At 41.4% G+C, this 24,999-nt stretch overlaps 1 protein-coding gene across 6 annotated transcripts; it reads left to right on the top strand.

Moving 5' to 3' along the window:
- The first annotated feature begins 1,886 nt into the window (after positions 1 to 1,886).
- Positions 1,887 to 24,621, top strand: NXPE3 (neurexophilin and PC-esterase domain family member 3). 6 transcript variants are annotated; one of them, XM_069785595.1, is made up of 7 exons: positions 1,887 to 1,998; positions 3,279 to 3,330; positions 5,299 to 5,511; positions 12,933 to 13,693; positions 15,734 to 15,807; positions 18,818 to 19,024; positions 19,954 to 24,621. In XM_069785595.1, the coding sequence occupies exons 3-7, from the start codon at positions 5,419 to 5,421 to the stop codon at positions 20,502 to 20,504; spliced, it is 1,686 nt and encodes a 561-aa protein (XP_069641696.1). In that variant the 5' UTR covers positions 1,887 to 1,998; positions 3,279 to 3,330; positions 5,299 to 5,418; the 3' UTR covers positions 20,505 to 24,621. The 6 variants fall into 6 exon arrangements, with proteins under 6 accessions (XP_069641696.1, XP_069641699.1, XP_069641700.1 ...); XM_069785597.1 differs by lacking the exon at positions 1,887 to 1,998 and adding an exon at positions 2,722 to 2,804; XM_069785596.1 differs by lacking the exon at positions 1,887 to 1,998 and adding an exon at positions 2,855 to 3,145.
- Positions 24,622 to 24,999: the final 378 nt, after the last annotated feature.

Raw genomic sequence — 24,999 nt, 5'->3', positions numbered from 1 at the left:
GAAAGATTGATTCTTTTTCACTGTCTATATTTCCGTACTCATCTCAAAATAATTGCCAAGTGCTTCTGGTGTGATAAACTGGGAGGGATGTAAGGTGAGTGACAGCTGCTGAAGCTGTAGTTTTTGGGGGCTAATGACATTTAGGTGTTGCATATGGAACAGACCTCACCAAAGCCATTGACATTCAAATAACTTAAAACCAAACAGCCTTTTACGAGGTCCCTTCTACAGAGTGTGGGGGCAAACGTTCAGTGATCAGTTTATGGCCTCTTTATGCCAAAGTGCTTACCATGTTAGAGATTAGAAAAGCACATTTGATTCATTATTAGGTCTTCTTCAAGACTTACTACAAAAATAACTGAAGACTTTATGGAGAAAAGTAGTGTGGGGATCCCTTCCCATCACTGAGGGATGGTGAAATGTAAAATGTGGCAGAGAATAGCATAGCAGTACCTATTTCCTGTGAAGATCACAGATTTTGTCATTGTTGTCATTTCTATCCCCTCACCCCCAACATGAGTCCTGTTACATTACAGAGATGGGCTTATGCCTGGCATTTAGCACATGAATTATTTTTGCCTTGGGTCTCACTTTGAACTGGAGAGTCTGTAGCAGAGTTTGACACGCTGCAGGGCTCATGAAGGAAGGGTGAAGAGAAATGAGACTGCTGTAAAATTGATAGACTTTATATATTGAGAGGGGAAAAGTCAATACCAAGTATCTTTCAAGATACTGTCTCTCGTGTTGTGCTTATACAGCCCGTTGGCTTTAAATTCTTGGCCAACACTGTATAGTACTAATAAAAGCTGGTGCCTGTTGAGACTTTTGCTTTCCATCTCTACCAGGTAATCGGCATTGTAATGTGGGGAAAGGAGGAGGAAAGTGGAAGTGAGATCACTTAACTTATTCACAGTAGCTATGGCTGATGGGGGTGAGGGCAGGAGAGAAGAGTAGGCATTTAATAACAACTAAAGTTTTACATAAACAGGAGTACTTCAGCTGTTCCGTCTCTGTTCCTGGTTTTAAGCAAGCCAAGTGTTCCTTAGTAAAAGTAAGATCGAGCCTTTAGCAGTATTGGTGCGAACAACTGCTAGCAGGTCAATGTTTTGGAAAAAGGCATTCCCAGACTTACGCAGCATGTACAAATGATGGCAAATCCAGTTGCAGACGTCCTCTTGCCGGATTGAAAGTGCCACGCAGCTCTGGTGCAGGGTGCCAAAGTCAACGCTGACTGCGTGCATCTCTTCAAGCGTTTTGAAGTCCTGCCTTTAACGGAGCTGGTTTTGCCCAATTCTGCTATCCTGTGCCCATCTCCCTAGCTCAGCCCCTGCAGCTGGCCCGTGGACCAGCCTCTCCCTGCTTTGTAATCTTTTTGCTGTTCCAAGACACCACCTCACTATCTCCCTTCCATGTTCACCTTCAGCCCCAGGCTCAGCTATGTTTGAGCTGTAACGGTTCCCCTCAGCACCTTATTTCTTGACTGGGGGCGCAGCCGGGTGGACCCTGGAGAGGAGCCCGGTATTGCCACCCGGGCCATAAACCTGGGCTCCGCACCAGCCTCCCCACATCCCGGTTTCTTTGGCCTCACCTACGGTGACTCCAAAATTATAGGGACCTTTTCCGCCCCCCCCCCCCCCCCCCATTACCCGGCGCCCTTCTCGGTGGAGAAGGATGCCCGGCCGTGAGTGCGTGCGGTTTTCCGTGTTTTTTCTTCCCCTCAGCGTCACCCTTTTCAGCCTAGCTGAGGCAGGAGCTTCCCCCGCCGGCGCCAGGTCCCTCAGCGGCGGCCTGCGCTCCCTCTCCAGGCCGGGGCCGAGGCGGCGGCCGACAGGGGCGATCGTTAGCGGGGCGGGACCGGGAGGTGGTGCCGCGGCAGCTGCCGTCCGTGTCGGGGGCGGGCAGGAAGGAGGGGCGGCGGGGCCGATGGATATACGGCGAGCCGCCTGCGGGCCGGGGGCGAGGCCGCCGCCTGGCCCGGGGGAAACGGCTGGGGCTGCGGTGAGGGGACGCGAGGTGCCGGGGCCTGCGGTGTGCGGGGCTTGTCTGAGGGGGAGCCGGGGCGGCAGCGGGGCCGGGGCCGTGGGAGGGAGGGAGGCCCGGCGGCCTGGGGCGTCCGTGGCGGGGGCGGGTGCCCGGCTGAGGCGAGGGCTCCCGGCGTTGGCGGGTGTCCTGCTTACATCCCCCCGCTGCCGGGCCCGCCTGCCGCCACAGGCGCGCTGCGGGCGTCGCTCGGGTTTTACTACCTCGGCGGCGGCCGAAGGCGCTTCCTGCCGGTGCGGGGGCTGCCGGCTTTCACCGGCGGCCCCGTGTGCCGCTCCCCCCGAGGGCTGCGAGCCGCCGTGGCAGCCCGGAGGCCGGCCGGCCGGCCCCGCCGCCTGTGCCCGGGCTGCCGAAGCGCGGGCGAAGGTGTGCCGCGGCTCGGAAGAGCGCGATAAAAAGTAAAATACAGCTTTAGGATTTACATTGCCGGCAGCGGCACTTCCTGCTTGCCTTCCCCCGGCCCGGGTCTCCGAGTCGTGGGCGCGTATTCCCGAACGGCGGAGCTCGGCCGGGCTCCTTCTCCGAGGCCAGAACGGCCGCAGGGAGCTGCGGCAGAGCCGGGCTCCTGTCGGGGATCCGGGCTGACCTCTGAATGTCAGCTACCGCGGGGGCTGAACGGGGAAGAACGGTAGGAAAACGGGTTTTCTGTGGCTGCAGCGAGGCCAGCGTCTCGCCTGGAAACCTGGTGCCTCAGCGAAAGGGGTTTGGCATCGCCAGAGTTAGCGGCTCGTCTGCCTTGGCGATTTGCGAGACGGTTCTTGGAAGTAGTTGCGCTGGTGCGTGCTTTTGTAATGCTGCTGGCTTGGAGAAGTATTGGGATAGAGAGCTGACAATATTTAACGACTTGGGGACACCCCCCACCCCGAAAAAAACCCCGACCAATCTCGTGTTTGAGCATAAGAGAGCTTGAAGACTCTTCATAAAAATGTCACTGAGCTCATTTTTGTTTTTAACCTTGGGCAAAATGGGACGTGTAAGAACACGGAACAAAGCGGAGAGGAGTTATGCTTAACAATAAATAGCAGTAAATTCAAAGGTATAGGACTGCAGTTAAAAAAAATTTAAAATAATCCCTGGATTATTGTAGAAACAATTAATTTTACAGGTGAGGAGTCTTAACTGCTGTGTTATTTTGTGTTACTGCAAGCAAACCACCAATATACAAGATTTTATTAAAAAAATACTTGTGTGTGTGTATATATATATGCATAGAGGGTTTTTTCTGTATTGTTTTCAAGGTTATTTTTGGCCTTTTGTGTGAGTGGCTTCAGAGAATGCTCCAAGAATAGGGTAAGAATCTAAGGCTTTTTGGTGTATTTAAGTGCTTCCATTATATATATAAAAAGAACTAGATCAATTATTGAGGGATGGTGAAACCAGAAGTATAAAGGAAGCTCTAAACCTGTACATTTGAATGTTTTAGAACACGTGACGTTTACAGAAATACAGAAAAATTTGCACAAAAGCTTTTGAACAAAAATACAGGGGAGTAACCTCCATGGCCTTTTGAAGCGTATGAAATTACGTTTTATTAATTTTCAGTGTCTTGTGCTTTTTGGTGATTTGAAGAGAATTCTCGGCAACAAAATTGGAAAACCCCTTTTTCTCTAGTGTGTTTGTTTCTGTTCCTCAAATGGCCATATATGGCCTTAAATTAGCATTTTAATGTATTTAGGTATATTCATTATCAGTTATCATTTAAAACCTGACTTGATATTTTATACAAATTTAGTACTTTAGTGCAGAACTGTTCCAACAAAGCTGCGGTTTTGTTGCATTTTGTCAGTTTGATACTTTAATGGCTGTCTTGCTCTTTCAATGCTTGTTTATCAGTTGGAAATACAATCTCTGTAATACATTCTCAGCAAAGCATTTGAAGTTATAATCCCTATAATCCTTGTAAAGCAATTTCATGTGTGGTCTATTTTGAGACTGTCCTGGTTATACCAGTAATATATTTCAGTTTTCTAGTCTATGCTCATTTAATGAATGATTGAATTAGCTGATTTTTATATTTAACGTATCATTATGTTTAGTTTAAATTTACACAGCATTCTTCATATAGTCTTAATAAATTGTATAACTTCTCAGTTATACTATTTATAGAAAGTTATACGAAGCTTATCAAATAATTTGATTATGTTGTTGCACTTGGTGGATGGTTGTATGAGTAATGCTGCTTTGAGAATATTAGGTTTAAAGAGGCTGGTGTCTTTTGACTGTCTCTCCTTGCCATCTGTTGCCTGTTTCCAAGTTTAGAGCTTCTCCTTCTGCAAGAACGGTACCCTTTTTGCTTGCAAAATGACTGCCTCAAAATTGTCCCTCTAAAAAAGAAGGAAGATATGTGTCAAACTGAACAAGCATTAAGCTGTGAGAACTGATTATCAACAGTTGTTAAGTGTGATTTTATAATGGATCAGCCATCAAGCAACCTCAAAGAAACAATATATTTCACGAAAATTATATTTTATTGAAAACATGACTGTTGTTGTATTTTATTAAAAAAAAAAATCATGAACAACACAACTAAAACCCAATACCCTGCATTCTTCCCAGAAGTTTACTTTTTTTACCGTTAGAGCTGCATAAGAGTACATGGTGTAAAAGGAATAATTAAAAAACCCCAAACAAACAGACCACAAAACCAACAGGGAGGATGTAGTCTAATCTTGTAGAAGACTTCTGAAGTTCCATTTTAGTGCATTCAACTGTCAAGTATCTCTTGTTTAACTGATAGGTGTTACAGCTATTTTCTCCCCTCTCCCTAGCAGAAAACTCGAGAAAGTATCTTTTATCTTGCTTATCTAGACTTGCTTCAGACCTTAATCTTTAACTGACTGGAATCTCTAATCAGGTAAATAGGGAGATGTCTAAAAACACAAGTTTCTGCTGGAAGTCTTGGACTCATGATGGCTGGATGGTGATAGTGTGGCCTGATGGATAAATAGGGTGGTTGTTGTTCGTGTTGGTTTTTTGGTTGCCAGAAAGAAATGTTCTTTTGCTTTTGTTTTATATCAAATACAGGTGAGACTAGCTTTATGGTAAGGTTTTGCCTTGACATGCCCAAGAGAATTAAGTAACATAATAGACAGTACTGTTCAGATTAATGTCACAAAAATCTGTCTTGACTTTACAGTTCTATTGTACCAGTTGTTGTTGTGCGAAGTTCCGCCATTTATATACTTTCAGTGTTAAACTCAAATTTACTTCTAATAATATTTTGGGGATTTAATATAATTTTTGTAAATGCATTTGCAGGAATGAAGTGGAAGTCAACTGAATTCTCTTGTGCACTACCAAGACGAAATGACATTCATGTTTGTGGTGAATGGAAGTCATGGCAGCGTCTAACATGGGAGGGAAAGACATGAATGGACAATGTGGCGTGACTCGTTCAGATTGCAGATCTTCTGCCTGCTTATGGCAGTACTGGCTATTGTGGTGCTGGTCCACAATTTTTTTCAGTTAGAGGTAAGTGGAGCCTGTTTCTTCTCCAAGAGGGCTTGAGCAACATTATTCTTCTTTGAGTGTGAGGTTAGAATTGTGACTGACAGCATTTAGCTTAAACTTGGAATCACAGAAAATTCAGACTGGAAGGGAAGTTTGGAGGTATTTAATCCAACACCCTCCTCAAAGGGCTAACTTCAAAGTTAGCTTGTATTGTGCAGGTTATTGTTGAGTTGAGTTTTGACCTTCTTCAAGGATGGTCAGATTTCACAGAGTGTCTAGGCAGCCTGTTGTGGTGCTGCACCTCTCTCGTAGGGAAGAATGTTTCTCTTATGTGCAGGTGGAATTTGCCTCTTGTCCTTTTAGTGTGTAGTTCTGACTCCAGTTCCTCTGTGACTCCCCTTTAGGAAGTGAAAGACTGCAGTTAGACAGTTAGATGCCCTCTCGGTCTTCTCCAGACTTAAAAAAAAAAAAAAAAAAAAAAAAAGTCTGGTTCCCTTAGTGTCTCCCTTCTGTCATGTACTCCAGTCCCCTAATCCTCGCAGGGGTTCTTAGCTGGTCTATTCAGTTTGGTTCTGGTCTGGGGTGTCCAAAAACCAGACACAGTGTTCTAGGTATGGCTTCACCAAGGTCAAGTTGAGGGGAGTTACCACTTTGCTCGATCAGCTGGTTATGCCCTTGTTAATTCGTTGCCACAATGCTATGCTGTTGACACATGGTCAGTTTGCTGTCCACCAGATTCCCTAGGTCTTTTTCTACAGAGCTGTTATCTAGCTAGCTGATCTCCAGCCTGTACTGATGCAACTTTTCTTTGCCTTTTCCTTTTTCCCTCTGCTGTGTCTGACTTGCATGTTTCTTCATTTTACTTACCACTTTAGTGCAGAGGTACTTTCAAACTGCATTAGTCAGTAACCGCAGACTAAAGTCAAGACAGATAAAATCACTGAGGAGCCTTGGAGGCTGACCCTGCCTGTTGGCTGTCTGCCTGGCCAGACTGTCCAGTGTGGCATTTGGTGGGTGAGCATAATAATGCTTAGCCTAATACCTCATTAAATTGTAGCAGTCTTTTATGCATGTTAGTCAATCAATAATTGCTTTATGCTTTTAAGTTGTATGTGTCCTGCTTGCAGAGTCTTTTTCCCTCCTGGCTGGTGATGCCCAAATAAAATGATCCAAAAGAGGGGCTGTAAAATCCCCTCTCACCCTGAAAAAGATGTAGTTGAATTGGAGGAGGTTCAGATAAGGGCAAGGAGGATGTTTGAGAGGTCTAAAATCACAAGTGGCACAGGATCGATAACTAAAGAATGAATGTTTGTTACCTATTCCAGTACTAGTGGAGACATTAAATAAAACCTGCAGATGCTGAATTCAAAGGAAGCAGGGGTGGTTTTTTTATGGATTGCAGCAAAGCTACAGAAGTCCTTGCAGTAAGACTGTGTAGCTGCTAAAAGCGTATGTTCAAAAAGTCTGGATGAATTCGTAGAAGAAAAATCTCTTAGGGGATACTAAATCTTAAAGATGTCAACCCTAGCATTTAAGAAGTCTCTAAGCCATGAAGTGGTAGAAACTGGATTAACTCTTCAGGAGGAAGTATCACAACATGTTTGGCCTGTATTCTTTTCCCACACACCTGCTGTCAGAAACTACTGGAAATCAAAATACTGTGTTTGATGGACCTTTGGATTGAGTTAGGGTGATTGTTTTTGTGTAACATAGAAGGTAGCTTTTCTTATGTTGTCTCTTTTTGTGGTTTTTTTTTTGGCCTAGATGTTGCATGAAGAACAGTGTTGATATTTTGAATCTTAGACTATTTTATTTCTTTTCTTTAAATTATGTTTCTTAGAGAAAAGGGCTCTGGCAGAGCTTGGAGAGTGAAATGAAAAATGCAGTATGGGTGTTCGCTCTGTGCTTTTTCTTGACACTATTCATGATAAGTATCTATGTGGCTTTGTTGACCTTTACATATCTGATATTCCAAACTCGGTTAAGTATTGTGTTGCTGGTAAATCTTTATGCCATGACATGCAACTCTAACCCCTTTTGTTGTCTTGACTTTTCTGAATGGACTTGCTCTGGTATTTGTCTCTGTCTGCCATAGCTTTCTAGGCAGTCTAGTGTAGGTATCTATGCTGATTCTTTTCAGTCAGAGATCAAAGCTAGAAAAGGTTTTAGAAAGCTTTCACAGAGTATCTGTAACCAAATCCGTTCAGGCTCTGGAAGGAGGGCTTATTGTTGGTTACTGCTGAAAATGTGTTTGTAAATGCATCAGCCATGCTTCTCATCCCCAAATTATCTAATCTAGCTGGCTAAAGCTAAAGAGCTAAGGCAATTATCAACTAGCCTCCAGCCAGCCTCCCTGCTTTTTCTCTTTAGGATTTTATACTTTTTTCATGTTGGAATCTTCCCTCTTGAATTCTTACATTACTACTGATACCCTCTCAACTCATGTCAGGTTCCACCTGTGTCAGAATTTTACTTTTCTTACCTCATGTTTTAAAAAAAAAAAAAAAGTCAAGCTGTACACAAAACATTTGATAGCCTGCTTATTGTTTAATTTGCATTTTAGTATGGAGTAGCTCCTCCCTTGAAGTCCACAGCTGACCACTGCATTATAGTACCAGAAGAAATGTATTTTTATTTTATTATATTTATTTTGCAAACACAGCCAGACAGAAAAAATGTTCTTGCACCAGCTGTAACTCTTAGTCTGGCCTAGCCTAGTACATTCAGAACAATTGCTGTAAACCTGCATGGCGAAATATCAGGTGGTTGTTGAGGAACAACATCATGCCTTTAGGATAAAGGAAAGTTTGTATATTTGTACCAATTGCCTTTAGAGCAACAGAACCACTTCAGGATTGGTTGTGAGCATTCTTTTATTTAAAGCACTTAGAAAAGAGAGTGTATGGGGAGAAGGGAAGTTCCTTGCAAGGATGAAGGAAATGGTGTGTGGAATCAAACAGCTGAAACTGAAAAAGAGAACTATGTAACAAAGTTTTTTATTCTTGCTGCTAAATTGCAGGTGCCTACAAAAGATAACTGCATCATCTTATTTGGATTATTGCTGGAACATTTGTCTGCCAGGTGATGGCTTTTTAGGATTGACATTGACATTTAGAGTAACTTAGTACCCGCTCAGTGCTGTGAGACAGTAAAAGACAGTGAACTGATCTCATGCCTGGCTTAGTCAACAAACAGGAATAAAGTACCTGGAGTGTAAACTTACTGAAAATAAGATGACTGACCTTTCAGTAATTGGTATTTGCTCAGTTTCAAATATTGTCTGCTGCATAAATTAAGACTCTCTATTGGGCAAACTGGAACACCCCCCCCCCCCCCCCCCCATGCCTGTCATCTGGGAATCTCCTGTGATGTTTCCTGCTCTAATGTTAGTGACATATGCAGGTTTACAACAATCATTCTGAATGTACTAGGCCAAGCTAAGAGTTACAGCTAGTGGAAGACACTGGGCTTTGAGATGGAGTTCCACCTTTTCAGAAGCAACTGAAATACTGAACATTTTTTATTGGCCCCCAACGTTATTGCATTTAACTGAGGACAAGTGTTCATTGCAGGTCTAACCAAGTACCCTGTGACACTTCCAGAATATCCTTGAGAGCATGATTGTCTGGGTGGGCCTATATGTTATATTTAATTTTTGCTTGGCTGGCAGTGAGAATGCTAAAAGCTGAGTCATTGAGCTCAAACTTTCATTAGTTTTCCTGAAAATACAGCTTCCTTTTTTCCTTTTTATGACATCTCTTGTGCACCAGGAACAGCTTGTGGATTTGTTTGTGCTTAATTGACATGTAATCTGTTCTGTCCTGCCTGTGTTACTTGGCAGACATCCATTAAATTACTTTGTGGTCACATTTGGGTTTTGTTAACTTCAGAATGCAGCAAATAAAAAATAATAATAATTAAAAAAACCCAAACAAAAAACAACAGCAAAAACCCCATCACACAAACAAACAAAAAACCCTCAAACCCAACAAACAAACAAACAAAACCCCTTGGGAATTGCACTCAAAATCAAAACACCCTGACTGGAGTATATATGGAAATAAGCAAAGCAGGGCAAGTGTTATTCAACATGGAGACTGTATGAAAAATTAAAAGAATCTGTGTCATAAAGGAAGAGGAGTCTTGAGAAATCTTGAGAAATCCTCTTTATCTGCCCTACTTAAAGAAATTTTATTTTGTTTTGGCTACTAACTAGAGTAGAGAGCCCACAGTTTTGCATGGGCTCAGTATGACTTCTTAACATAAAAGAGCCAGAGAGATTTGGAAATGCCAGTGAAAGAGTGGGTAGGAAATGGAGTGGGGCTAAGCTATTAATCTGCCTCAGGTCAAGCCATGCGTATCCATAGGGGTAGGAGAACTTGAGCACTTGTTTGGAGATGAGCCTGGAAAGCACTTCAGAAAGGAAGATGGTTTGGAAAGCTTTTCTATTCCAGTCAAGGATCTTCGGTATATTAATTGACTCTGAAGCTTTCCCTTTCTTAACTGAGAAAGGGAATCTCTGTAATATTTTCTCCTGTGAATAGCATACATGGTGTAGTTTACTTTCACACATAAGCTTATAATTCTGCGCTAATATGTGATCCTGTTTGGGCTTGGAAGAGGGCGGTAAACATGAACAAGGATGTTAGAGAAAGCATGGTCCTTCAGGATGTTGAAGAAGCTCTGGTTTTACATTCACAGAGGTTCCCCCCTGCCCCTTTGAAGATTGATTGAGGAAATATTTGTGGTATGATCTATTCTGCCTAATGGGTCATGACCTGGAGATGCTGGAGTTGAAGTGACGGTGCTTGTCTGGGACCTCAGCTGCATACAAGTGAAGAGCTTTGGCCTTGTGCTTTGCTAAAAAGGCTGTGTAGGTGGGCTGCTTTAGAGACATCGAACTACGTTCTCTGCTCTGTTTTCTGAATGTACCAGTTTGTTGCCTTCGTGTTCTCTGCACCCTTTTCCACTGAAAGATATAGGTATGCCCTTGGAAAGACTTCAGAAAGGCTAGCTAGGCCAAAAGCAACATCTTCTTCATCTCTGACAGAAAGACTGGGTTAAAAACCCTGAAGAAATTTATAGAAGGTTAAAAATAGCGATAGGTCTGTTTTTAAGGCTGCCTTAGGTAGCCATCTCTCTTCTTCATTTGAAAGAATTATTTTTTTCAATGTCCCCCCCCCCCCTCAAAGTACCAACCATTGAAGAACCAACTGAAATACAGAAACTTTCTCTCGAGAGCTTATGCTGAACACAAGAATTAATCAAACACACGTATTCTCCCTCTCTGCCCCTCCTTAGGTAAATGCATAGATATTTTTGCTGAGACATGGTTACCAGCTTGTTGGATGCATCAAAATATATAGCTAATTTTTAAAAATATTTCCATGCAGGATTTTCTGTGTTATGTATATGCATGAGCAAGTGAAAGGAAGAAGTTGAGAAGGTATCCAAAAATAGAAACTTGGCTTAATTAAAGAATGCATATAGACAAGATCTAAAGTAGAACTATGCCTGAGATCCATTCTCATCTTTGCCTGAAATTTACTGGATTAATAAAAGTAATGTGCATTATTACATTTGCATTTTTGCCTGCTGTGATGGAAAATAGAAATAATTACAAATAACTTCAGATGGCCTTCAGGAAAAATTTGTTAAATCCTTGGTGGAAATGTAAAACAGAAGCAAAAGCTTCTATTGTGATACTAATATTTTGTGTATCTGTGGATACCTGCCAATTTACATTTTATAGTTAAAATGTAACAACTTACAATTTCAGGTTTTATAGTTAAGGTGGATATCAAACAGACAAGATTCTGTGTATCCCTCCGACATCCTAGTGTGCTCATTATCCTCTTAGTCTTAAGCTGATCAAAACCAACTTCTTATGTGACAGCCTTCAAAAGCCTCTGCGTTTCTATTGCTTGTTAGGTTTACCTTTCTTCTAAAAAAATATATGGAATCTCTTGTGTCATTCAAATTATTTTAATATCCTGGCAAATTCAAATAAAATGTAGCGGGGGGGGGAACTACTTAGTATCTACATGTACTATAAGTGATATTTCAATGAAGTAAGAAAGGTTTATAACAAAAAATAAGGCTTTAATGTAAGTGCTGGGAATTTTAGTACATTACTGAGCAGTTAATTATGGAGGAAGTAAACAGAAAACACTAGTATATTGGTAAGTACAGTGATCTTTTAAAAAATTTCAAATAGCATAGTTTCAATTTTTTAGCAATCTTTCAAATCTAAACTAGCCTATGCTCTGGTACCATGTAAGTGATACGTTGCATAATTTTAATCTTTACTTGAAAAACGATTTTGCTTCTCAATGAAATATGTGTATGGATAAGTTCTACTATATATACCTGATAATTAAGTACTCAACTGCTGATTTTGTGCATATTTGAGGTGTAAGTTTAGGTTGGCTGATTAGAAATCTCACAGGTAGCTCTGGAGTCTTAGACTGTGCTATTTTTCAAATTTCCCTCATGCAAACCTGCAAAATTGTGTGATGTCATGAAGAAGATGGTATCTCTGCAGTCATTTGCATAAAAATACAGTTTTGGACGCTGATCTCAAGTCACAGCAGAAGCCCCCTCTCTTAGTCTAGCATTGTATTTAATTATTTTAGTTTTTAAACTCTTGTGTGGATTAGGGGATCTTTGCTTGTGTTTCATTTGGCTCTAGAAGAAGCTGTATGTGGATTTTAAAATCTTAAAAATAATCAAACATTTTTTTTGCCTTAGTTTAGTCCTAGCTTGTGCAAGGCTATTTTACTTGCCCATCAGTTTGTGAATTCATTGCCCCTGGAGCATTCCTTTCTTTTTTTCCATTTCTTTAAATCTATATGTTACATGGAAACCCACATTTCAGATAATTAGATAAGAAGTGATGTGAGTGTGACCAGATAAATGACTGCAGCTGCTACATGCAGTGGACTTCTCTAGAAGGCATGTGCGAGGGTGTATCAGCTTCATGTGCAGTGTAATGTCTCACAGAAACCCTATTTCTTTGCATTATATTGAGCAGCTATTAGACTTCATTGTGCTCGAAGACTAAAATCTTACTACAGTAAGAAAATTAAACATGAGTTACAATTTGCTATTTAATCATACAACCTTCTGTAATTTTTTTCATATTGTAGATATTTATATAATACATTGGTAGCCACAATACTGCCATGAAAAATATTGGGCCTGATTTATATAAAACCCTCTTTGCCAGAGCAGAGTAACCACAGGTTGCCCACCTATTTCTGTAGAAGGGCCATGGTCAGATTAATAGTTTTGTGTCTTCTAGTAAAGTTGCTTCATTTGGTCAGCTTTAGAGCTCTGTAAAGCAGAACCCAGTTCTCGGGATCATTTCCTGACAAAGCATCAGTTATTCATAGTGTTTCACTTAATAGCATGGTTTCAGGTTATCTTTTTTGTCTCCCCAGCACCTGGATGATGACACAGTTTCAGGATCAAATTGGATAACAGAAAACAATGTTCAGCATTCTCTGTCACAGACAACCAAAACTACCAGGAAGCCTTACTGTGGTTATAAGCAGCAGACTTTGTCCAAAAGAGAGCAAGCAGAACAGGAATCGTTGCTTGCTGCAATACAGTGGCCAAAACCCCCTGATGGCAAAATTGCCTTTGCACAAAGCACTGATCCCGCACGTAGTGACTTTGAGATTGTGAAACCCAGTGGGTTCTTCAAGGTGGGTGATCAGTTAGAGGTACTTGTCCGTATGAATGATTTCCAAGGAAAACCCAAGCAGTATGGCGGAGACTATCTACAAGCACGCATTCACTCTCCTCTGCTGAAAGCTGGAGCAACGGGAAGGATTGTAGATTGCCATAATGGCCTTTACAAAGTCTTCTTTACCTTGCTTTGGCCAGGAGAGGTCAAAGTTTCTGTGTCACTTGTCCATCCGAGTGAAGCAATCCAAGTCCTCCTGCGTTTACGAGAAGAAAGGCCAGACAGGGTCTATTTCAAAAGCTCATTCAAGTCTGGGAGGTATTCAGAAACTACTGAGTGCAATGTTTGCTTGCCTGGAGATCTGCCGGTCTGTAACTTCACAGATCTCTACACGGGTGAGCCATGGTTCTGTTATAAGCCTCGAAAACTGTCCTGTGCCAGCCGAATCAGCCATGCCAAGGGAGGATATCAAAAAGGTCTTCTGACACAAGAGGAAAGCCTCTTTTTCCAAAGGTATGCATGTTGTTGGATGTATATATACTCAGTCAAGTAATTTTTTTTTTTTTTTTTTTTTAAAAGGCAAGCTTTAGGTTATTGGTGAAACCTGACATTGCCTTAGACGAGGTGTGTATCTGCAGGAGCGGGCGTTTGATGTGAGTTGTTGAGTATTTTCTTCCCCTCCATTCAGCTGTGCAAGAACACAGTAATCTTACCCTAAAGAAACTTGGAGTGTAGTTCTGTCTCTGTGCTTTGAATTCAACCCTGGTGCACCTGCTAAATTTCACAAGATCATGCTGTCTAAATCTGGTGGTGGTTTGGGGGACTGTTTCCTTACTTTTTGTTTCCACACTTACGCTTGCAATACCAATAACAACGCTTTGAGATGTATTTTTGGCGAAGTCTGAACTACCTGAAAAAGGTCCAGGTTTTGGACTTATTTTTACACAAAATACCAATTGCTTTTATCCTCAGCAAAGGTTGTCTTACATGTACTGCAGTGTGTTCTTTGTTGCTCAGTACGACTTTCAAATCTTAGGAATAAGTTTAAGGTAGTCATGAAGAAAACACCTGGTAGAACAAACTGCTGAGCAATAGCTGTGCAAGTGGAAATGATCTGTGCATGTTATATAAAGTGTCAAACTAAATGAGTTTTACAGTCATCTTTTTCTTCTGCATTCAGCATTTAAAAAAAAATACATCTCTTAGTGCATGGGTAGATGTAATAGAACTGCTTCTGTACATACCCTCAGCTGAAATTAGACAGTTAGCTACTGTGTAGTGTCAGAACTGTAGTTGAAGGCTCCTGCCTTGCTCTCCAAAAAAGGTGCTGAAGGAAAGCGTTTCAGCAGTATGTCTACTTGAGGCTTAAATTGGGAAACACTTCAGAGTAGCAGCTCCAAATAGCTTAATTAGGAAAGTGTGTGTACATGTTTGTAATTGAAGACCAGAAATCAAAAGTAAATATCAGTGGAATTGTTTTTTGGCTATTCCTTATCAAGTTTTTAAGTGGGTCTTTTGACTTTCTGTGCTTCAGGCAGTTCGCCTGTAAAATATGGCTGATGTGATTGGTGATGTTTCCAAATAGGAGTGGGAGGGTTTTTTTTGCTTGTTTTGTTTGTTTTGTTCAGCTCTGAGATCCTTGGCTGAAATGGCTTACAGACTTTCCAAATAATTTATTTCTTAAATGGAGAAAAGCATTAGACATGGATTCTTTTCAAAAGAGCAACAAAAGTCAGAACAAGAGCTTAGTATTAAATCTCTGCATTTGTCACAGCTGTACAGGAGTGATAAGTGTGCAACACAAAATGATCAGAATTCACTGATGTTCACAAACAAGTACTTCTGATGTCTCTTGGTGTTTAGGGGGATGAGCTTTGTTTCTGTATTCAGCAAATTGCTGTCTTACTGGAAGACCGTATTGCTGGACATATCTGAAGTTGGTTGGACGTTGGCTGGTACTACTGTCTCCCCCAGAGGCAGGACGCACCACCGCTAGCCTAGTCTAGAGCTAGAACTGCAGGTGGTGATGGTGGTGCTGGACTGCCGCAGGCTTCGCTACGTACTGCAGAGCAGGCTGTGGGATTACAGGGGCAGAAAGCAGTAACTACCTCAAGAGAGGTATTTGCTGTGGGAAGCACCTATAGAGAGCTGGCAGAGCTGGGAGCTGCTGCTGCAGCATATCCTTTCAGTGGTTTATCTCCTGGCAGTGGTACACGTACCGCAAGTTGGCAACTTTCCATCTTTGCGGTAAATCCCCCAAAGCTTCTTGCAGACCTCTGACAGCTTTATAGCTCTATTTAGGTTTGTGCCAGTAAAAATGTGCACAAGATTTGTGTCCTAGCGCTATGAAATTTTGGATTCTTATTCAGAATAGTGGTAGTGGTCTCAGGAAAATTAATACAGAATGAATTCAGCTATAGCAAGTAGAGCACACTTAAAGTAAAAAATTCTTAGTGTGAGTCCTATGTACTTATTTGAAGTAGATGAAGAAAAAATGAGTTTAATACTACCTGCAAATTTTACAAATATTATTATTATTATTTTTTGTTCAAGTGATGTGAATATCAAAAGGCCGATACTCTCCAGTGGACCTGATTCAGTAATTGTAAAGCCCAAGGCATTTACAGGTAAAGTGAACTTTATAAGATTCTTGTTTGTAATTCATAATTAAACTTATAAAAAGAACAACAGGGATGAGGTAATAATTGATTTGTTTGTTTTCATAGTATGGAATAGAAATTAACTTTTAAATTTGTATTGAGAAGATGAAGGCTTTTGGTTGTTAACTGCAATATAAGTTCAGTACTAATACAAAATTGTTTAAATGGGATACATACGTACATAAATGGGATTTGGGGCAAAAAATAATTTATATAGAACAAAGTCTTGTTTCTTGCCAAAAGTGTCCTTTTTTTCTAGCATTTACTCAGAGATGTAAAATGTCTGTCAGTAACTGCTCACCAAACTCTCAAGTTAATCTAGAAAAACCACCTGTGTGGTGTTTCTTAATTTCTTTCTTTGTTAAGAAGTTTGTCTAACAGATTTTGACAATTTACATTTAAGTATTACTATCATTTGTGTTACCACAGGATGTCAGAACCTACTTGTGGACCAGAACCTAATTTTTCTGTACCCTGTGTAAAAACAGAATGATGAGAGAGTCCGTACTAAGTTAAACTTAGAGGTGTATCTCATTCATATCCATGCGCGTGCTTTTTATGCCTCTAAAAAAACTGCGTAAAATGTGATGCAGAGAATTACTTCTTAATTGAAAGCTTTTCAGTTGTTGTTGGTTTTTTTTTGTTGTTGTTTGGTTTTTTTTAAATAAGGTTGTAGGAGGCTTTAAAGGTAGAGTTCCTGACCTGAGCAATGAAGTCTTAATAGAAAACAGCCCACAGCATTTCTTGCTTTTAGTTTTGCTGTTCACTAAAAAAATAGAGTGCTGCTATTAGGCCAGCAGCACTTTCCCCCCTTTCTTTCTCCAGATCCTTTAGATGACATGTTTTTTTGTTGCTATTTTTATCTTATATATTTCCTCGCAGAAACTGCCGCAAATTTGACATTTGATTATGTCACCCTGCTTTCAGAAGTTACAAAGGATCAAAGCCTGCTTGCGTTTCTTGGGGATTAATGCTGGGTTAGAAAGGGTTGATAGGAGTAGCACAGTATTCCTCAGGGAAATTCATTCTAAGAACAACAGTTTCTGAATAAAGAACTTAATACATTGGTATAATGATTGTGGGTGTATGGATTTGTTAGGATTGATGGCACACTTAAATTAATTCTTCTGTTGTTGGTGGTTTTGCACATACCTTTCTGTTTGGGGGTAAATGTAGATCAAGTTGATTTTTTTAAACTTTATTTTTCTGAAATACAGCCTTTTATTTCTATTCTTGGTTTGTAGCTATTCAGGTTGGAGCTTTTACTCTCTTCTCTAACATCCAAAAGTAATGGCTTTCTGAATTCTGGTGCAAGACTAGTATGATACTATACACAGATTTGAAATGCTGGCATTAGGTTTAGTGTGAGGCACCAAGAAGTTGTTCTGGTACCATTTTTATGTGTATAGGTGTAGTCTAAGAATCAATTAAAAGGTAAAAAATTGAAATGTTTTTACATCAAAACTTAAGAAACAAACGAACTGAAGTTGTGAATTCACATTATGAATTAGTCTTTAACTACATGACCATATGAAGGGTTTTTTCCTTTTCTTTGTAGGATTCCTGTTTCATACATACTGGATGAGTCAACATTACTAGTTGGGGTTTTTTCTCTTCCTTCATTGTCCCTGTTGCCTAATGTAAAGAATCATCCGAAGATAAAACTTTCTAATGGCTTTTTCTGTGGTACTCGTGATTATAGTCTTTGTGTTACACAAACATACTAGTAAGTGTCCCTGTGAGGTCTAAGGAGGTTGGCATCTACTAATGCAAGACACAGAGAATATTGTATAGAAATGGTGAGACCAAAAATGCCTGTTAGGAATGGGTGTTTAAAGATGCTTATGGTCTGATTTTTTTTTTTTTTGAGTGTTTAGGGTTTGGCTACACCTGTGTTACAATGAAGCATCTACCAGAGGATGCTTCTGGGCCCTGGAATTCCATTGCCTGTACTTTTACACAGTTAGAAGGGTCCCTGGCACGATTTTGGCCATGACAATGTGTGCTTTCCCAAACAGCTGCAAGTTAGGGCAGGCCAGGGACTGTTCTTAACAGGTAGTCTCTATGCCAAGGTGGGTGAAAGTGTTCAAACAGCTGGACGTGGCTGCTCCACGCAGCTGGTGGTTGTGCCAGGGAACAGCTCCGAGCTTGTTCGGTTTGGGTATGTGTATACACGTGCAGGAAAGGAGGAACCCGTAGTGACCTCACGGGAGTTTGATGTACTAGTATCATACTGGATACGAAGAGAAATACGGCAATGTTTGACTGATGTAGGCGTGAGATGGCAGCTGTTCTTCCTGTCATCGCCGGCCCTTGCTTGCAAGGTATCGACTGACTTCTGCAAGTTGAATAGGCGTCCTGCAGAACAGAGCTGCCCTGGTGTGGTCCAGTCACTCCTCAGGGGGCCGCCTGTCCCCGGCAGTAAAAGGGGAAGGGGCTGGATAGCAGAGGGAGAGTACGAAATCCGTGGAGTTGGAGACCCTCATAGTACATTCGAAGGGCACGCGCGAATTCCTTGGTGATAGCTTTAGTCCTGGCCCTTGCTGGTTTTGGAGTCCTTATGATTCAGAGTGCACCCTTCCAGCACGTGTGGTTGGAGGAGGAGCGGGTGTGTTAGCCCACAGAGGGATATTTTACCGCATGTTATTTAAATTTTCGGAGCGGTACCAGGTCGTCACCTCGGGGCCGGTGCCCTGTGCGGCCGCCGCCGCCCCTGCTCCGCCCGGCTGCCGCTGGAGGGCAGCAGCGCGCCGCGGCGGCGGGGGGCGGCCAGCCCTTCGTGCGTGCGGCGGGGGGCGGCCAGCCCTTCGTGCGTGCGGCGGGGGGCGGCCAGCCCTTCGTGCGTGCGGCGGGGGGCGGCCAGCCCTTCGTGCGTGCGGCGGGGGGAGAGGTCCTGCAGCACTGGCGGCGTGTCCGTCGAGGCTACGGAGGCCGGTTTTGTCATGTATGCTAGTTTTAAAGGATTTTTCTCTTCCAGATTCAAGCAGTATGGACAGAGCTGAAGGTCCCACGGTTTCCCCCTCTGGTTATTACTACGAAGACCAGTGGAGGCCCAGAACGCACTGGATCCATCATTTTAACAAGTCGGATGATATAACCAAGTGCTTACAGGGGAAAGTAATCCACTTGTTTGGAGACTCTACAATAAGGCAGTGGTTTGAATATCTGACAGCGGTTGTTCCAGGTTATTTTTCTTTAATTTGGTTTTGTCCTTAAAGACTTTTGCAAAGCTTTACTTCTCACATCTCGGACACAGAGCTGATCTTACTGAATGACAATGACAAAACAAAGACGAGACCTTATCAGAAGCCCTGGCAGAAAGGCAGTTAGTCAAATGTTTGAGCAGACGCTGGAAACACGTAGGCCTTGGAGATGGGGCCGCAGGGTATCTGCAAGATTGTCCTTGTAAAACGTGTCACCAGTAAGGACCGCTGCTGTGGCTGTGAGTTAAGGTGGCCACCCAGGGGGCATGGCAGAAGTCACTTAGGGTGCCTGCGTAAGGCCCTGCAGCATCCCACTCACACGAGTGACTTCGGAATGAAGTAGCAAAGGACTTCTGTTACTATTGATTGGTTTGGGGCCCTTTCTTGTTTCCCTTATTTTAACTAAATAATTTCCCTTAACTTAAATAACAGGATTTCAGTAGCCAATTAGGTATTCCTCCCTTGCCCCTAAAGCAGTTAAATTGTGTTGGAACACAGATGTTGAGACTCCTTAATGCCTACAAGTTGAAGGCATCTTTAAATTTAATGGGGTCCTAAAGTTGCCAGAAGTGTTCCTGTGAACACTGGATTCATAGGGCAACAGTGACTGAAGGAGTCTATTTGGAAAATTTCTTTTTTATGAGAGAGAGAAGAAAATAGTTTGGGAAATGTGGAAAAGGCATTGACAGCCTTGTGAAGTGTGCTGTCTTGCAAATTTCAGCATCCATAAACTCCACTGTGAAATATGCAGCTAGCACATGTATGACACTCATCTGCTTCTTTTAGAGTTCTTAGAATTATGTTCAGATTTCCTTATCTACTGCTACTTTTGCCCTGTGGCCCTAGCATCTTGCTGATAGTTTTAATCTCTTATGCCGTCTTTCACTAATGCTTCCTCTTGGTTTTTCAGATCTAGTGGAATTTAACCTGGGGAGTCCCAAAAACGTGGGCCCTTTCATGTCTGTGGACCTGAAGCACAATATCCTACTGAAGTTCCGCTGTCATGGGCCACCCATTCGCTTTTCAACAGTCTTCAGCAGTGAACTGCGCTACATTGCCAATGAACTGAACGGCATAGTGGGTGGTAGAAACACAGTGATAGCCATAACTATATGGTCCCACTTCAGCACTTTCCCTGTGGAAGTGTATATCCGGCGGCTGAGGAACATTCGGAGATCAATTATTCAACTGCTGGATCGCAGCCCCAAGACTTTAATCATCATCAGAACCGCTAATGTTCAGGAGCTTGGGCCAGAAGTGAGCCTCTTTAACAGTGACTGGTATTCCTTTCAGCTTGATTCTGTCATGAGGAAAATGTTCTCAGGAATTGCTGTGCACTTTGTGGATGCTTGGGAGATGTCTCTGGCTCATTACTTGCCACATAACTTGCACCCAAAAGAAGTCATTGTTAAGAATCAAATAGATGCATTTTTATCTTATGTGTGCCCTCTGCAAACTTAGCACAAGTGGGTATCCCTACGTCATCTTTTGCTATAGCCGAAGTAAAGTTGCTCTTTGTTGGAGCTATCGAGTTAAGCTGGATGGTATGGAAGAACTCTGGTTATTGTACTTGCGTGCAGTATAAGTGGGGCAGCCTTAACTGGGTAGCTGTGAAGGGTGGTAAAGAAGAATTGACTGTTCAGGCCATATCTTCCTGCAAGGTTGATTCCTTTCAACCTTGTCATTCATATCTGAGATTATTAGAGAGCACCTTAAATTAAATTGACAAGATTCAATAAGAAATTATGTGGGTTATTAGCTTTACTAGTTGTCTGCACTGTATGCTTAATTTAATCCATATGACACTGATTCTGCTGCCAGGGTCTTCCTGCTCAGAACTGTGTGTGAAACCTGGGAAAGGTTTTGGGAGCAGTCTTTCTCTCAACATTCTAGAGTTTGAGGGACATCCCTTCCAGTTGTATGTCAGAGAAGCAGTGTCTGTTCTTGTTTCTAAGTCCTAATTAGAAATATGAAGGAAGTGTACCAAAATCACTAATATCAATCAAGGAAGCACAATCAAAATATCTATAGTATTAGGTCATCAAGAATTTGCTGAAATTTAATAGAGCACACTAGTTAGGCACCCTTGGTGTTTACAGATGGCTGCTAAGTAATGCAAATAGCCAGTATTTTAGTTTGGTTTCCTGTACTACTGAATCTCTTCTGAGCTTTGATACAATGTCTACTTCTTCATTTATTTGTAATGGAGAAATGTGTATACTATGACCTCAGTGAAGGCACTGTCTCAGGCAGTTTCTGCAAGTTCAAGTTGCAGTCTTGCCTACTTGAAGCTTGAAGTGTTTACTAATGAAAGTGTTTCCCTTCCCTATAAGATAAATCTATTCCGTTACGCTCCTGCAAAGCTGGGCTTCTGGTAATTACTCTTGTACATCATTCCTACATTGTGTCTGTATGGAGAAGTAAAGTGACCTGAATGCACTTGACAATGTTTGGCAATGGGTAACAGTAACTGGCACACACTAGTGTCAAGGCCATGCAGTGAGGCCCCTTCTGTGTTTGGCAGTTTTATCATTTATTCATGAGCTTCACTGCTGCCAATATAAAAGGTCAAAAAAATTGCACCCAAAAGCCAAACACACACAGGGTTGCCCTTCATACAGATGCTTGGTAAATATTTGCAGTTTTGCCAGCGTGCAAGCTGGTGGCTTTTGCGCCTCTTGGCATGGTGTTTGCTGCTGCTAATTTGATTGAGCCTGTCTATAGTTTTAACTAGGAGTGCTTTGAAAACAAAGTTTTGATTAAATTCAGCCCCCAAATTAAACAGCAGAGAAGTGTTCCGTGTTGTCTTATTTCTGGTCCCACTCAGGCCAAAGGTAGTCTTTACCAGTGGCTTTACTGAGAAATGCGTCAAAACAGTAGTGAAGTGCTTCTGAATAAGCTCATCATGCTTAAGGAGAATATCAAAGTTGAGTCTTTGTGAGCAAACCGAGAAGATTAATAAGGAAAATTGGTAGGTTGCATGGAGCAGAATAGTTGAAATGTCTTCATATTAGAAATGTTTTACTCGTTGCCATGTTTGCTGCTATGTTAGGAGGATTGTGCTCTTACTGCTGGAGCCCCAAGAGAGCTAATGCTACCAGCTACAGGAACAGTGTTTTTTGTTTTGTTTGTTTTAAAGGACAACTGAGAACTGTTTTAAAAACAAATATAAATGGTTTTAGCATGTAAGAGTCATCAGTAGTATCCACCTATAAACTTGCCAATTTTAAAATGGCTGTAGGAGTCACATACACTGAAATAGCATCTATTCTTACTTTTTCAAATCAGAATTAAGGAGGTCCAATTTGCCAGTTCCTACTGACAACTGCTTCACATAGTATCTGTCCATACATTAGCTTTAGGTAACTATTTCATACTTCAATATGTTGATGGAAATTTATCCTCTGCTGAAAAGAGACCACACCAATTCAGGTCTGGGAAGGTAAACCAGCACAATGCAAAATGACCTTTCATCTTTTCCAGGTGTGTTTTTTAAAATAGGTAGAGTATAAGGCTTTCATCCTGAATAACAATTCTATCCAAATAATGTTAATGAAAATAAGACTTCAGACATTTACTTTGAAGGAAACTACTTAATTTGTGGACTAACCATTTGGTTTTCGTCATAAAGCCGTATCATGTGTGAAAGTGTTGTGGCAGCATGTTTCTTCTCTGAATGTTGTAGTGCTCACTACTCTCTTCAACAGCAACTTTGTATTGCTGTCAGCTGCCAAGAACAGATAGAGAAGAACATATTTTTTTGGATGTTCTGACAATTGAGGAAAAGAGAACAGGACTGCTATTAGCAAAGATGTCTAATCACCTTCTGGTAGAACGTTTAGATTAATTTTTTAATAACAGATTAACTAACTTCTAGGTAATCAACTTGAGGGGAAATTGCCAGTTGATTTGCAATGAGGACCAATACTTCATTTCTTTGAGCTCTGGAATAGAGAGGGAGGAGAAAGGGAGAAACTGAGGATTTACTCAAGTTTTAAGATGAAGACTGGGAACGCTATGCTTTTATATATCATTCAGTTGAACTATAAATGATTTTTCATTTCTGTTCTTGTCTTGTTACCAGTTGCACCAGTTGTGTATGTACTGTATATGGAAACATAGAAGCAATAAAATATTTTTAAATCGGTTTCTTTAAACCTTTAAGCTTCTAAATGGATTTTAATAGGGACTTAGGTTAAGAGGTTGGTTATGTTTCAAATTACTTGATATGAAACGGGACTGGAAAGGAATTTCTCAGTTGTCAGTTAAGTATTTTCCTTTACACATAAAAAATTATTTAATGAGAAAGCCCTGTCTTCCTTTTCTTTCCATTTTCTTCACTTGAAGGGAAGAAATTGTATTATTTTTGATATTTTCATTCTTGTCCTGAGTCTTTTGATTATTAACCTTTCAACAGAGAGATATTTTTTCCTCTTTAATGTCTTTATTCAAAATCCAGCTCACTCAAATCCCAGTGAAGACGACTGTATTTTTATGGTGTTTATCAGAAGATTTCAGAGCAATTTATTTATAAAATAAGTAACCCCCATTTTATAGATTAGACCAATACACAGTGATTTTCTGCACCTGATATTTTCAGAATCTTGTTTCTCATATATATCATGTTAGGCTGATTTCTTCGTTCTAGAAATTTAGTAAAAACTTTAGTTGAATTGTTGATGAAAAGTGAGAATAAAAAGCAGAAGTTTCCCTTTTTTCAAGTTTTCAGTAGCTTCTAGTTTCATCTGTTTTACAGCACTATCGCAGCTCTGCTTTATGAGATTCAAATTAGCATTTTTCATTGTTTTACTTGTTAGAGGTAAGTATTTACAAATGGGAACTTTGCTTACTAGAAGGGCCTGTACTACTTTTTATATACTACAGGTGATGATTCCATGTATATATGACAAAAACGAAGACTTGAAGTTGTCTCCTGGGAAGGGTTGAGGGTATTGGGGTTTTGCTTTGGTTTTGTTGCAGAAGTGTGGGTTAAAACACTGTTCCACTTATGACAGTTTAAGTAATAGCAAAAAACTTCAATCAAAAAGTGCATTTAATTTATAAAGCACTTGCTCATGAAGTCCAGATCACTTCATTCTTAGTTCCTACTCATACATATTTAGGCTGTTTGGAAGGCTCTTGTTATCTGTTGGTAGCAGTAAAGGGCTCTGCATCTGTGTGTTAGAGAAAGAACTTGTTTTCAAAGGGTTTTTTTCTGTTACATGTATATTACTGAAATGCTTACAATACAAAGGAGGCTCTAATGTCTTTTACTTCCTGATGTGATCAGAAAAACAATTTAAATAGCCAAAAAGCTCAAAGAATAAGAAGTTCCTAATAAAGAGGGCAAGTTTACTTAAACTATTTCATTTGTTGGGTAGAATATCTTTTAATCTATGGTTTATAGATTAAACTCACTTTAAAAAGTGATTTATTTCTTTTTTCTGATGGTGTGTATTTGGAGGGGAGTGATCTGTGCAGGCAGCACAAGCCTGGCATGAGACATAGCGCCGAAGCACACTGATGTTTCCTGTTGTCGGTGTATCAGGCCTGACACATAATAAAAGCTTGTACATAATCTAGGCTTCCTTCTCGGAGAGCTTTTGCAACGCATCCGGCCACGGGGAAGTCCTTAAGCCACATCATTTAAAAAAGCAGTGTGAAGAACGGAGGAGATGGAGCGTGGTCATTGCTTCTCTAGCTTGTAAACAGATTTTACTTTAAGTAATGGAAGAAGAATCGAGAAGAGGTCTGTCCTGTAAGTCAGTCGGTGCGTTCAAGGGCTGTAGGGCATCCTACGCTGCCCGGCTGCTGCCGCGTGAGCCCAAGAGCCGCGTTTGCAGGGTCGCGGGGAGAGGGAGAGAGCGGCTGCGCGGCACAGACCGGGGAGCCTCTGGGATGGCTGGAGAGCCAGGGTGGTGGAGTGGAGCGATGGCTACCGGGTTGCCTGGGAGTT

This window comes from Haliaeetus albicilla, chromosome 6 (assembly GCF_947461875.1).
Source record: "Haliaeetus albicilla chromosome 6, bHalAlb1.1, whole genome shotgun sequence".
Taxonomy (NCBI): Eukaryota; Metazoa; Chordata; class Aves; order Accipitriformes; family Accipitridae; genus Haliaeetus; species Haliaeetus albicilla.
Note: the sequence above shows the minus strand (reverse complement) of the source record. Positions and strands in the feature narration are given on the sequence as shown.

Coding starts and splice junctions, on each gene's coding strand:
- NXPE3 (XM_069785595.1), top strand. CDS start 5,419: ATGTGGCGTGACTCGTTCAGATTGCAGATCTTCTGCCTGCTTATGGCA. Junction 13,694..15,733: donor GAAAGCCTCTTTTTCCAAAG/GTATGCATGTTG, acceptor TTTTTGTTCAAG/TGATGTGAATATCAAAAGGC. Junction 19,025..19,953: donor TCTGACAGCGGTTGTTCCAG/GTTATTTTTCTT, acceptor TTGGTTTTTCAG/ATCTAGTGGAATTTAACCTG.